At 40.4% G+C, this 14,683-nt stretch overlaps 1 protein-coding gene across 1 annotated transcript; it reads right to left on the bottom strand.

Annotated features, from left to right (window-relative positions):
* Positions 1–8,012: 8,012 nt before the first annotated feature.
* LOC147112794 (4-galactosyl-N-acetylglucosaminide 3-alpha-L-fucosyltransferase 9-like) lies at positions 8,013–14,429 on the bottom strand. The gene has a single exon (XM_085997417.1). The coding sequence runs from the start codon at positions 13,938–13,940 to the stop codon at positions 12,861–12,863; it is 1,080 nt and encodes a 359-aa protein (XP_085853543.1). The 5' UTR covers positions 13,941–14,429; the 3' UTR covers positions 8,013–12,860.
* Positions 14,430–14,683: the final 254 nt, after the last annotated feature.

Here is a 14,683-nt window from a genome sequence, read left to right as displayed (position 1 = left end):
AATAGGTCAGCTTGGACTACTTTGCTTTTTAAAAAAATGAATTGTATTAACTGAAAACATTCCAACTGTAATGATAGAATTGAAGAGCTTTGCTGCTAGTGACACAGAACAATCACAGCTTTCAAATTCATACAAGTTTTGGACCAAATGAACACAATAATGTTTCATGCTATAACACAAGAACTCTGAAATGAAAAGCACTGAAGTTTGGCAATTCCAACATGGAAAGAGTGAATATATATCAAGTAGTTTGGTTTGGTTTGGTATGAGTTGGTAAATGCATCTCAACTGTTAATCTGAATTACACAAACTTTATTATCAAGGTAGAAAATGTTTATTACAAGCCCTGTTTTCACATAAAAGGGTCAGGAACTGAATGCTTACATGGCTGTTTACACGAGAACAAAGGTGGATATTACAAAACAATTCATACTGTTATATTACACTTAATATATTAGATATATTTTCATGAAGACCAAGTAAGCTCAACCCTTCATTATGGCACTAAGTTCAGGATGCTATGAGGTTGTGTTTAACTTGTATTTGGCATATAACTAACACAAATACAGTCAAATGTATACATACAGAATTCGGATACACACACATTTCTGAAATGAGCAAATTGTCAAGTCCCAAATTTGTTCCTCACCGAGCCAGTGCTTCTGTTCATTTTCGTTGGGTGCAGGTTATTATAAACAACACTTTATAAAAAAAACGTATCTATGTCCCAATTTTCAGCATATGGTCCATTTCAATATATATTTAATTGAAAACTTTTCATATAGAACAGGTGGGATTGTCAAAAATGCCAGTTTAATCAGTTTGTAATTTTTAAAGATTTTGGCATATCAGGAATTTACTGAATGAAACAGATTGGCCTAATTGGAGGATACTCAATCAGGACCTGAAACACAAGATTAATTCAATAGCTGAGGAAGACCTGAATAATTGATCTTCTCCATAAGTGGAATATGATTGGCACAGATCCCATTGTGGGGCGGGGGGGGTGGGGAAGGGGGGTTGCATGGGGGTGAGACACTGAGGGATTGGAAAGGGAAAGATACTGAAGATTGGAGATGAGGGAGAGAGAGACTAAGGGAAATGGAGGAGGGGGAGAGACTGAGGAATTGGAGAGGGAGAGAGAGATTCCATAGGATATACGGCACAGAATCTGACCATTCGGCCTAACCAGTCCAAGTCAGCATTTATGCTCCACTCGAGCCTCCTCCCATCTTTCCTTATCTAACTCTATCAGCATAACCCTCTATTCCCTTCTCCCTCATATGCTTATCTAGCCTCCACTTAAATGCATCTATACTATTCGCTTCAACCACTCCCTGTGGTAGCAAGTTCCACATTCTCATCACTTGCTGGATAAAGAAGTTTCTTCTGAATTCCTTATTTGATTTCTTGCTAAATATCTTATATTGATGGTCTCTAGGTATGCTCTTCCCCACAAGTGGAAACATTCTCTCTGTATCCACTCTATCAAAACCTTTCATAATTTTAAAGACCTCTATTAGGTCAGCCCTCAGCCTTCTCCTGTTCATCCTTTCCGGATAGGTGTACCCTCGCATTTGTGGTATCATCCTTGTAAATCTTCTCTGCACCCTCTCCAGTGCCTCTATATCCTTTTTATAATATGGTGACCAGAATTGTAGGCAGTACTCCAAGTGTGGTCTAACCAAGGTTTGATACAAGTTTAGCATAACTTCTCTACTTTTGAATTCTATCCCTCTAGAAATAAACCCTAGTGCTTGATCTGCCTTTTTTATAGCCTCATCACTGTGTCGCTACTTTTAGTGATTTGTGTATTTGTACTCCGAGATCCCTTTGCGCCTCTACCCAATTTAGATTCTTATTTTCCAAGTAATATGTGACCTCCTTATTTTTGTTACCAAAATGATTGAGGGATTGGAGCGGGAGAGATACTGAAGATTGGAGACAGAGGGAGAGATAGAGAGACTGATGGAATGGAAGAGGGAGAGAGACTGAGGAATTGGAGATGGAGGAAGAGAGACTGAAGGATCGGAGATAGAGAAACACAGATTGGAGACGGAGGGAGATTTTAGTGGGGGCATTAACGGATTAATTTTACCTCCAATAAAATAGCGGAGAAAGGGAATGTCATACAAATTCTGCAGTAATTCTACAGAATAATTTCAAGGCCTATGTGAATAGTTGTTGATAACAAGATATTAAGAATGTCATCTTTGTTTTATTTTTTGTGGTGTTGCGATTGAAAGCAAATTTGGTGACACGTTTTCTTTTGATGGCTCCAGTTAGGTTTATCTCATTTGTTGTGCTGTTGAGTGGATTTGAACATTCTATTTGGTCTTGATTTTCCATTTTTTGACCATGAACGTAACCTTAATTCTTTTAAAGCGCACAATCTGTCACAAACTAATTTAGGGCACTAGGTGGTGCATTGAGTTAGCACGAGGGCCGATTTTAACTACCGACAAAGAACGGGTGAGGCGGACGGAACGCGCCCATGCCTGCGCTTTCTTTACCCAGGCACCCCGCTGCAGCTTGCTAGTTTTGGAAGGGCAGGAAGCTGAGCTGGCCGACAGTCAGAGCCTGGGAACATGGGAGGTGATTACGGGGGCGGGGGGGGGGGGGACCTCGAATGGCATTCCTGCTCTTCTTGACTCCACAAAAGAAATTAGACATTTCCTGGGCTTTAAGGACCTCTGGTGATGTCGCTCACCACCCTCGAAATTGCATGCTGGGTCCTATATACGACATGGTACCTGATCTTCATACTTTAATGAGGCTCTCGCCTGCTTCAGGTGGGTGCCCGTGATACCCTCATGAAGGCCCCCAGGCAAAATGGCGGCAGACGAGATTGGAGTGGGAACAGGGCGGTAAGTGCAGCACTCAAATTTTAGGGCTGCAGCCGCCTCGCTCCCCCCGGGCAGACTGAGTTAACATCAGCCCCTTGGTAATTCATCTATGGAACCAAATTCAAGCTAGCCCAAATTAATGAGATGAGTTTAATACCAGAATGTATACAAAGAACATGGTAAATTTTTCAGAATGCCTATGGGGGTATTCAATACTCTGTATACATGGGGTGTGTAAAGAAGAGTAAAACATAATGCAACTAAAGTATTTTTAAAGGAGATGGTAGCTGTAGAGGAACTAAATTGTTTAGTCCTTTATGTGTTCCGAATTATTGGAGATCAGACCATTTTATTTTCAGATACATTTTTAACTCCAAATATTGCTTTATGTACATCGGCTGGTGGAACAATGTTTCAATCAGACATAAACTGGTTGTCCTCCGTTGATGTCAGGCAAAGGGATCTTTGAAAAGCACAGTCACCAGACAACGGTGATTTCTACTTGGCTGAATTTTTTTTGTACTATAATCAGGGGCATTTTTTTTGTGTTGCAGTCTTTCAATCAATTTTGATAAGAGATATCTTTTTAGAGATAAGTGGAGAGAAAAAAATGACACTTCCAAGTTAAAGATGCCATAGTGGAGTAAATTTACCCACATAACAACAACAACAACTTGTATTTATATAGCGCCTTTAACATAGTAAAACATAGCTTCACAGGAGTATTTTAAGATAAAAAAAATTGACACCGATCCACATAAGGATAAATGAGGACAAATGACCAAAAGCTTGGTCAAAGAGGTAGGTTTTAAGGAGCATCTTAAAGGAGGAAAGAGAGGTAGAGAGGCGGAGAGGTTTACAGCTTAGAGCCTAGGCAACAGAAGACACGGCCACAAAAGGTTGAGCGATTATAATCAGGGATCCTCAAGAGGGCAGAATTAGAGGAACATAGGGAAAAGTTATCTGTTCAACAATCTCCAGATTATTCTGATCTCCACTACGTTCCCTTTTCCACATATAAAATAGGGATATTTTTAATTGAAGAGTGCACTGAAGAACATTCTGTTTTCATTGCTGCAACATCCACATTTATTTTTGTTTCTCACGTAATGTCAGAGTGGTTCAGAGGGCTAGCAGAATGAATGAATGAAGCAGCTGTAGGACACACTGGAGATTCGGCAGACACAATGGGCCGAATGGCCTCATCTGTGCCATAAATTTCTATGACTCAACAACTCTGTGAGGAAGCAAATTACCAGAATAAATCACTGCAAAAGGTTTGCATATAAAAGTAGGGAAGTTTTGATGCAACTTTACAGGGCACTGGCAAGACTGCACCTGGAGTACTGCATATAGTTTTGGTCTCGATATTTAAGGAAGGATATACTTGCATTGGAGGCAGTGCAGCGAAGGTTCGCTAGGTTGATTCCTGGGATGAAGCGGTGGACGTATGACGAAAGGTTGAGCAGGTTGGGCCTATACTCATTGGAGTTCAGAAGAATGAGAGGTGATCTTATTGAAACATAAGATTCTGAGGGGGATTGACAGGGTAAATGCTGAGAGGATGTTTCCCCTAGTGGGGGAATCTAGAACTAGGGGGCATAGTTTCAGAATAAGGGGTCGCCCATTTAAGATGGAGATGAGGAGGAATTTCTTCTCTCAGAGGGTCGTGAATCTTTGGAATTCTCCACCCCAGGGCAGGAAAGTGGAGTTGAGGCCAAGATCAGATCAGCCATGATCTTATTGAATGGTGGAGCAGGCTCGAGGGGCCGATTGGCCTACTCCTGCTGCTGTTTCTTATGTTCTTATGACTACATGTTTCCAAAATGTCTGTTTTCTGCCTGGATCCCTGGTGTTCGGCAAGCTGGCTTGATAACAAATGGCTAATTAAAAACAGGTAATGATTGACAACTGAAATCAAAATAAAAGTTCTTATAATTTTTGACAGATTTGAGAGAGAAATTGCACATTTTTAATCTGCACTGAAAATAGTAATTTTTTTTAAAGGAAGTGTCACTCAGCGGCAGTAGTGTCATTTCAAATTTGTTTATGAGTAATCACAGTCCAGCATTGTTTAAAATCAGACTCTTCTGATGTCCGATCATGGCTTTACATTGAAGGGCAGATTTTACGAAATTGTGTTGCCGGCATACAAAGCTCTGTGCCAGCAATGCAAGTTCATAAAATTAAGCCTTTGAAGCCACCTCTCTAAAGGCTAGAGTTTTCTTCTGTTCGATAATGTTAACAGAAAGTAGATAACAGCAATTTGTCTTTATATAGCACCTTTAACATAGAAAACCTACCAGGGTGCTTCCTTGGGTGGGGTGAAGATATGGGATGCACAAAAGGGCAGAGTCAGAAAACCGAAGAGTATGGGAGGGGATGGAAGGGTGGAGGAGGTGGCAGAGACAGGGTAAGGCCATGCCATGAAGGATTTGAAGATGATGAGAATTTTAAATTCAATACTATGGGTAATAAGGAGCCATTGTAGGTCAGCAAGGACAGGAATGATGGGCAGGACTTGATATGGGCAGTTGAGTTTTGAACAAGTTGGGAGTTTATGCAGAGCAGAGGATAGGGGAAACAGCAAGTAGAACACTAAATAAATCAAAAGCGAAATACTGCGGATGCTGAAAATCTGAAATAAAAACAGAAAATGCTGGAAATACTCAGCAGGTCAGGCAGCATCTGTAGAGAGAGAAACAGTTTACCTTCTCTTTTTGCCTTGCACCATCATCCCTTTTGTCAGTCAATCTCTCCTGCCTTCCAGCCTATCACAGTCCCTCCCTTTGTTCTTTCTTCCCCTCCTCCCTGTCCCTGCCCCTGCACTTCCTTAAAAATCTCTCTTCTCTAACCTTTTCCAGTTCTGACGAAGGGTCCTCGACCCGAAACGTTAACTCTGTTCCTCTCTCCTCGATACTGCCTGATCTGCTGAGTATTTTCAGCATTTTCTGTTGTTATTTCAGATTTCCAGCATTTGCAGTATTTTGCTATTGTACCTTGGTCTTCCCAATGTTCAGTTGGAGAAAATTTTCATTCATCCATGACTTGATGTCAGACAGGTCAACTAGCAGCACAGAAGTGGTCACGAGGCTGAGGGAAGCAGTGGAGAGGTAGAGCTGGGTGTCATGATCATGCATATGGAAGCCTTCCCCGAGCTTGTGGATAATGGGGCAGCATGCAGATAATGAGGAGGAGAAGGTCAATGGCAGGTCCTTGAGAGGCTCTGGAGGGGACGGTGTGGAGACAGGAAGACAAGCTGTGCTGGCTGTATGTTGACTGATAGAGGAGTGAAACAATGTTGGTATTTCCAAGGAGCTGATCAACAGAGGAGAGGTGAGTGAGGAGGATGATAAGGTCAATCATATTGAAAAGGCAGGATAAAGCCCCACACAGTCACAGAAAATGGGGGGCTTTTAACTGCCAGCTGACCATTTCTCATCTCAGAGGGCACTCTGAAAAGGTAAAGTTTTTCTTTAAAGAATTTGTCTGGCACAAAAATCTTCCAGCCTGTTGCCCCTCCACCCTAGGGTCATCTCTCCCCTCAACATGCCCTACATGTCGACCAGCTCTGTGCAGAAGCCAGCCAACTTTCCAAGGTCTGAAACCAGCACCCGTTTGATACCCACAGGTTGCTGGTAAAGTTTAAATGAGGCCTATGCCTGACACTGACCTCGGGTTGGCACAACGCCGATATTGTGCTTGTTTTGGGCCTGAACCGAAAATCTCCCCCAGTGTCATTTGTGACTTTGTCTAAGGTGGTCTTGGACTCTAAGCAGGAGGAGGAACCAGAGTGAAAGTATTCAAATTGCACTTTGGAAAGATGGGCACAGAGCTGGGAGGGGATAACAAATTTGAGGACATTAGATAAAATGTGGAGACGGGTGGTAGTTGGAGAGGACGGATGGATCGAGGGTTCGCTTTATGAAGAGGGGTGACGGTACCAGTTTTGAAAGAGAAAGGGCTGTGTCTGGTTAAAGAGAACCTTTTGCAATGTTGGCAAGAATGGGGGCTAGGAGAGGTAGCTGAGTGGTCAGGAGTTATGTGGGGAGGGTATACAGAGAACAGGAGATGGACAACACAGATGTGAGCACAAAGGGTACAGTGGAAAGTGCTAACGGATTATTTACTGATCTGAAGATTCCCACCTCTCACAAATGGGTTAATGAACATTTGCAAAAAAATAGCTGAAATTACTAATTTGTTTTGGTAAGAGCCTTATTGAAAAACTCATGCAACGTTCCTCAGCCAAAGATTAAAATGAGTGATTTACATTTTATTTCATGATATTTTACATCGAGTGTTGTGAACTTAATAAATGAGACAAGTTGAAAATATCTCCATGCATGTGGCAGAAGTGAATAGTAATAGAACCAATTTGCTTTGACTTCTTCCCTAATCAGCTATTCTCATTCTGGATTTATGGGCTGCCATGAGAGACGGTTTATTATTGGCTTCTGTTCTCCACAGTAGCAAAGAAAATTTAAAAAAAAGTTTTCTAGAGATGATAAAGTGCCTTGTGTAATAAGTAAAATCTCAGGCATAAACTTATCTTTAAATAGTATTGAGAAATTGATCATCACATGGGGTAGTTTTCTGTCTGCACAATCTGGGCAGTAATCTGGCGGAGCAGATTGTCCGCTCTTTAGAGAATCAGTAGAATGAATATCAGAGCAGGTTCTATAAAGGGTTAGGTGATCCACTCCGCCAGATTACCGCCCAGGTGGTGAAGATGAAAATTTACCCCCGTAATGCAATTTAAAAAAAACATTGCTTTCCTATAAAAATTGAATATGATTGTTTTTAAATTTAGATTTAAAAATTGTCACATTTCTTTCCACACTGGGAACAAAGCAGTGATGCAATACCCATAGGATAAATTATTGTTAAATAATAAAAATAAAATACAGGTAACTGGGAGACTGCAAATGCCACAGCAATGAAGATTGATGGGAAATACTTGATTACAAATTAAAATGAACAACAATGTTGGAACAAAACTTATGAAGCACAATGTGCCCTCATTATTAGAAATATATTCCATTTCCTTCTCAATTTTTAAAAAAAAATGTAAAATATTCTTTGCCTTAATCATATTCTCCTTATGCTACTTACTGAAACTTTAGCAAATATATTTAAAAGAAGCATTAAAAGATTATGGTTATCAGTGTGTTGTAATATGTTCCTATTTTTTCATTACAATCTACTCTTAGTTCAAAGTTGGTTCATTCAATTATTTTAGCCCTAAATTTCAACTTTTCTATGTTACTTACATTGGTTAATTGAAATTATTGGAAAATTCTAATATAAAAGAGACTTTGAATTATCTAGATTGTATCACTAACAACATTTCAATCTCAGAAAGTGTACACTTTAAAGCTGCTGTTCCTAAGATTTTGTTAGCAGGTCGCAAATTATAATAAAGGAACAGACATTTCACCTGTTTGGTGATGAAAGGAAAGAGACAGAGTTCAGGAAATACCCTTTTGCTACTACTAGAGGTTTCAAGCAGCCAAAAAGGCATCAACCATATTCCACAACAGTGCATCATAACATCATGACCACTCCCAGAATCAGCCATCTTATTTGTTCACAAGCCAAAATATAAGGTTCATTCAATTCCAATTCATACCTTGTACAGCGTAGATGTAATGTATGACAGAGTAGATATTCTGCTGTATGTAAAATTGAAGAAAATGCTTTTTACAAAAATGTCATTAGAAACGAGCGTTTAGTAAAAGAAAACAACTATCTTTAACTTTACACACAGAGAAAATAGCCAAATGTAACCAAAGAACAACTGAAATACAAAAATATAGAAACAATACAGGATAATAATATTTATAAAGCCATTACCTAAAGAGAATAAGTATTACTGTAAAATCCAATGTATAGGTTAAAGCATCAAGAAAGTTTTTGTGATCTACAAAACAGGAGGTGTCAGTACAATTCATGGATTCAACTTGTAACCTAATCACCAAATTGTACAGTAGCTGAACTTTTATTTTTGTAATCAATATACATATATTTATATCTATTTCTACGTATTAAGAAAATGTAAATTATTTGTACATATTACTCATTTTTAAGGAGCTCGTTCAAAGACAGATAAATTCCATTGTGCAGTTATCACATTTTTAAAAATTACGTAGAGTTCATTTTGAACAGTTGACTACCTCAGTGTATTTGTTCAGGAACTCAGTACTTTATACTTTCCTGAAGTGCAAAAATATATCTATCCAAAAAAGTACAAAAATGGGTAAAACAGGAAACGCAAATATCACGCTGGTGAGATGAAAACTTTTGCTGGTCGCCTGTGGCAACAAATTTCCCACCAAGCATGTGAACCACGGAACATATCAAAAGTGGAAAAGGTTCAGGTAACTGATTCAAAAAAATCTAAATAAACAAATTGAATTTAATCAACTTATTACATCAATTCAATGCTTATAGCTGTCTTGCTAAATAAAACACAGAAAATAGCTTGAAAGATGTTATAGAATAAGCTGTTGTTTCTGATTGAGAAGGGTTCAAACTCTAGTCAAATATGGTGGCATTTGAGATTAGCCTGTTCAGCAGATCCAATGCAACTTAATACCAATGTTAGATGGCAGTTGTAGAAAACACTTTGGATCAATCTATTATTGAATTGGCTGCATGTTTGAAGTGCTGCGGCATTGTGTGATCCATAAACATTCACTTGAAGGGAGCATTTTTCATGACATCTCCAACTGCTGCCCTTGCAGCCTAAATTTTTGGCCAAAGCTAGTGAACGGCAGCTGAACAGACAGTATCTCCGGCCTGAAAAATAGAATAAAGACCTATTTTTGTTGAAGAGGAATGGTAGCAAAACACTTTAGTGTTTGTAGGTCACCATAGAATCAGTTGCTTGTCAAGAAGAAGAAGAAGAAGAAATTGCATTTATACCGTGCCTCAAAATGTAAAAGAAAATCTCAAGGCGCTTCACAGGAGCATGAGAAAAAAAATTAGATGCTGAGTCAAATATGTTACACTAAGAGGAGTGACCAAAACCTTGGTGGAAGGGAATGTTTTTTAAGGAGGGTCTTAAAGGAGAGGGAGGTGCAGAGGGGGAGGAGTTTAGGGAAGGAATTCCAGAGAGTTGGGCCTAAGTGGCTGAAGGCATGGTCACCAATGGTGGAGTAAAGGAATCCACGACAGGAGTTAAATGAATAGAGAGGTTAGGGCGAGGGGTGTAGCACTTGAGAAGTTTATAGGTATAGGGAGGGGCGAGGCCATGTAGGGATTTAAACACTAAATTTGAGGAGTTGGGAGACTGGAGCCAATGTAAATCAGGACAGAGGTGATGGGAGAACAGGACTTGGTGTGGGATAGGATACAAGCAGCAGAGCTTTGGGTGGGCTGAAGTTTACAGAGGGTGGAGGATGGGAGGTCAGATTGGAGACCATTAGAATAGTTGAGTCTGGAAGTGACAAAGGCATAGAATGGGTAAAAGTTGAGTGGAGGCAGGTGATGTAATGGAGGTGGAAGGAGGCAGTTTTTGTGATGGAGAGGATATGAGGTCACAAGCACAGCTTGGGATTGAATAGGATGGCAAGGTTACAAACAGTCTGGCTCAGCCTGAGAGAGTGGCCGGGAAGGAGGATGAGTGATGGCAAGAGTGCAGAGCTTGTGGCAGGGGCTGAAGATGGTGGCTTCAGTCTTTGCAATGTCTAGCTGGAAGAAATTGTAGATTATCCAAGACTGGCTGTTGGGCAAGCAGTCTGACGGAACAGAGGTAGTGAAGGGATCAAGAGAGGTGATGGAGAGGTAGAGTTATATGTCAGCAGTACATGTAAAAGCTGACCCCATGTCTTTTGTTGATGTTCCAAAGGGACGACCTGTAGATGAGAAAGAGGAGGGGGGCAAGGATGGATGCTTTGGGGACTCCTGAGGTGATGCTGTGGTGGTCAGAGAAGCCATACCGCATGACAAAACGTGCTTCAGACCATCTTCATCGACAGTTCCAAGTAACAGGTTGTTTTGAATAGAGCAGTTACTTGTTTTCATTGAAAATCGCTTTTGTTATCTTACATTATTTCACGAATATATAACCTACCCAGACATTGTAATTATTATGTATTATAAACTGATGGCTGACTTCTCAACCTGTATTTAATAATACAATAATAAATTGTAGAATAATCAATTAATTGACATCAGTGGTACAGGAAACTTTTTTTTATCCGGCACCGACGGGACCGACGTGGTGCCGGTTCATCAAAAAGTCCGGATAACCGAAAGCTATAGTAAAAGATACGGAGAGCTGAGAACCTACTCCTGAATTTTGCCGGTTAACCGAGATTTCTGGTTATTTAGGTGCCGGTAAATCGAAAGTTTCCTGTATCAATAACTGGAACAGCAACTACTCAGAAAGTAGTTGAACTGTTGCTTAAAACTGCAATGAAAAGTTTAAACCTTGATTGTGGAGATAGAAACATACAACAAATATACATCACAGAAGGAGACCATTGGGCCCAATGGGCTCAATTTTAATTCCCAGGCGGGAATGCGGCAATGTGAGCAGTGGATCTGCTGGGAGCGGCAGCAGACAGGCTCGGCGGATTTTAATGGCAGGGCCTCATTAGCATGCCGCTTGCTGACTTCCCGACCAAAATGATGTGAAGCTGCTGCCTGGCAATGGAATTTGGGCAGCAGGAGGCCGCCACTGAGGACCCAGGGGTACGGTCCCCAGCACAGAGTAAGTGCTCTCGGAAGGGAATCCCTGTCGGGGGAGCAGGGAGGAAATCCGGGGTAGTCTTGTCCCAGGAGTTCCTTGTGGGGGCCGTAGGAGCATTCTTGATCCTCTTGGCCCACAAGTAAACCAAAAAAAAGCTTTAGAAAACGTATTTGTTGGCCCTCTACAGGCCCTGGCAATGGTTCCGGGCAGGTTTTGCCAGGCAGGGTAGCCACCACTGGTGCTCTTCTCAGGCCTCAGGTTAAAATAGCAGGTTGGGCCCCTATGGAGCCTGGTCTGCATATTTAAAGACAGCTTGGGTCGGGTGTGCTAGTTGTCTGAAATTTAAAACTGTAGTCAGCCAAATCGGGGTGGGAAAGGTATTAGTAAGTCCCCCACTCCATTCTAACTACTCCCCTGCCCGGTTTCCATCAGGTGAAGGGAATTAAAATTGACCCCATTCCACCTGCGCTGACTATTTGCTAAATAGATAGGAGTCCAACGTGCCTGCAATGAATAGCAATAATTTTGCTCATTCTCAACTGGTGGTTGAGAATGAGCTGGTGGTCTTAATCTAAATGTACACTCTTGGGAGCCGCAAGCCTACATTTCGTTGTACTGCACTTGTGCACTAACAATGACAATAAAAGTTGATTTGATTTGATTTTGAGTCCTACTACCAGTCAAATCACAGAATAACATTGGTGTTAGAGGCTGTAGAGGTGGGTCCTCAAGTCAGCTCATCAACTTTGTATATAAAATAATCACAGCAGCAGAGGTAAGAGCTCAAGGATCAAGTAAGATTACAAATACTAAACAAAGCATTGCTACTCTACTCAAAATGGATGGATATTTACAGTGCTTATAAATCATTTAAAGCTCTATTCTTTAAATTGTGATATAATTTGAATAATGTTCCTCCAGTTAAAATATGAGATTGGTTGTGCAATTTGTTTCAAGTCATTTTTCTCCTTAATTTCCAGTAAATATTACTTTTTCTATTATTTTGCTACAAATGGCAATGATAGGAGAAACAGAATGTGGAGTTGCATTCAAATAAAAACATTCAGTTTGAAAAGCAATAGCATTCTCCAGCGGAAATCAGTTTAAAATGAGAATTTGATGCTCAGGAATCCACTGCTGCACTGTCAAAGGCATGATGAATTCTTACGTGACAAGATAAGATACAAGTTTGTAGAATTTTTTTTGGTTAAACAAGAGAATGAATCTAAAATATTTTCTTTTGGAGAAAAAAGCCAATTGAATTCCATAAATACTGCTGATTATCAACAATATTTACTGGAGACATATTTCAGCGTTCAATCCCAAAACCATTTCTCTAAACTGGAAAGTGATCTATATTCTTGATGCCGTTTTATATTCTCACAGACGTAACATGCATGTTCATTCCAGAAACGAGCCATCCTCACTGTGTAATGTTTCCTCCATTTGAAGTAGCGCGTGTACAAGTCTTCATTATGATCCAGCATGTGCAGGTAATCTGCAAGCTCTTTAGCTGAAAGAAAATCATCCACATGAATGAAAGAATCGGCCGGAATGTAATTTTCATAGTTTTCTCTAGATGGCCCTAGGACCACAGGCACAGTGCCTGCAAGCAAAGCGTTGTAGAGTTTTTCAGTTATGTAATCTTCATGTATCGAGTTTTCAAAGGAAAGGTAGAACTTACAATTAGATATTGCAGGGATCAAACTTTTATCGCTCAGGTATTCCCCGAAGGCTTGACCATAAGTGTTGATTTCAATGTATTTGTAGAGTTCATTGTAATACTTCACTCTGATATGATCAGGGTTCCAGTTGCTTACAACCCAACACACTAGATTGCTTTTACCAGGCAATTCAAAAGCTAATGGAACTTTGTTTATTATCAGAGACCCATAAGGCACTTGGATATCTGAGTCCCGCCGATATGTCAAGGTCAGATTGAAGAGTTGGTCGAGCCCAGTCTTTTTTGGAGTGTGGGTAGGTGACTCCAGATTCATCCAAACCCATTTCTGAAAAGCTGGGCGATGCTGTGTGGGCAGGTTAGACAAGTCCCCACTGATGTCCCTGTGATGGATAAGGATAGCGTGGGATTTGTTATATAGGTTCTTATCCACAGTCAAGTGACAGTTATGGATGTTGAACACAGAGTCACAAGAATTAAGCTCAAATAGCTGACCAAAAGGCCACAGCCAAATGAGCACAATAGTTTCATTCTCTTCAGGCCCTGGCGTAAAGAGTTTTTTCATGCGTAGAGCAGATGTGACAGATTCCATGGGAGCATAAATCCAGCTGTTAGATGGTTTGACATACAGCAATAACAAGGTTAAAAAGCAGCCCAAAATGATGATGCATAATAACAGGATGCGTAAAATCCCTTTATTAGATGCTGATGTCATAATGTGTTCTGTAAAACAAAAAAATGAAGACTATTAGGACTTAGGACCACAGCTCCTTGTCTATTTAAACTGCATCAAGCTCTAGAAAATTGGATCACAGCTTCCCTACTGCAACTGAGGAATATTTACACTGGAAATATAAGGGAGAAGGTAAAGGAGAGAGTAGGAGAGGAAAAACATTAAAAGGAGTTAAATTTTGAAAAAAACCCAGAGAATAAAGAAATCAGTCAGTGGAAGTCCATAAACAAATACAGGCAAGATGGAATATTATAATATTGTTAAACTTACACTATCCTAAGGAATAAAAGGAAAGAAAGATTTGCGCCTATTTAAATTGCGCCTTTCATGACCTTGGGACATCTCAAAGTGTTTTTCATCCAGTTAAGTACTTTTGAACTGTAGGAAATGTAACAACTATTGTGCACAGCAAAGTCCCACAAACAACAATGTGATAATGACCAGATAATCTATCTTAATGATATTAGTTGAGGGATAAATATTGGCCAGGACACACTGGAGTTCTCCCCTGCTCTTCTTCGAATAGTGGCGTGGGATCTTTTACGTCCATCCAAGAGGGCAAATGGGCCTCGGTTTAATGTCTCAGCTGAGTGAAGGCACCTCCGACAGTGTAATACTCCCTCAGTACTGCACTGAAGCGTCAGCCTAGATTGTGTACTCAAGTCTCTGAAAAGAGACCTGAACCCACAGCTTTCTGATTCAGTGGCGAGAGTGCTACCACTGAG

Source organism: Somniosus microcephalus, chromosome 9 (genome assembly GCF_052327205.1).
Source record: "Somniosus microcephalus isolate GS21.2 chromosome 9, FLI_Smic_1.0, whole genome shotgun sequence".
In the NCBI taxonomy this organism is placed as follows: Eukaryota; Metazoa; Chordata; class Chondrichthyes; order Squaliformes; family Somniosidae; genus Somniosus; species Somniosus microcephalus.
This window is presented reverse-complemented; position numbering and strand designations above follow the sequence as displayed.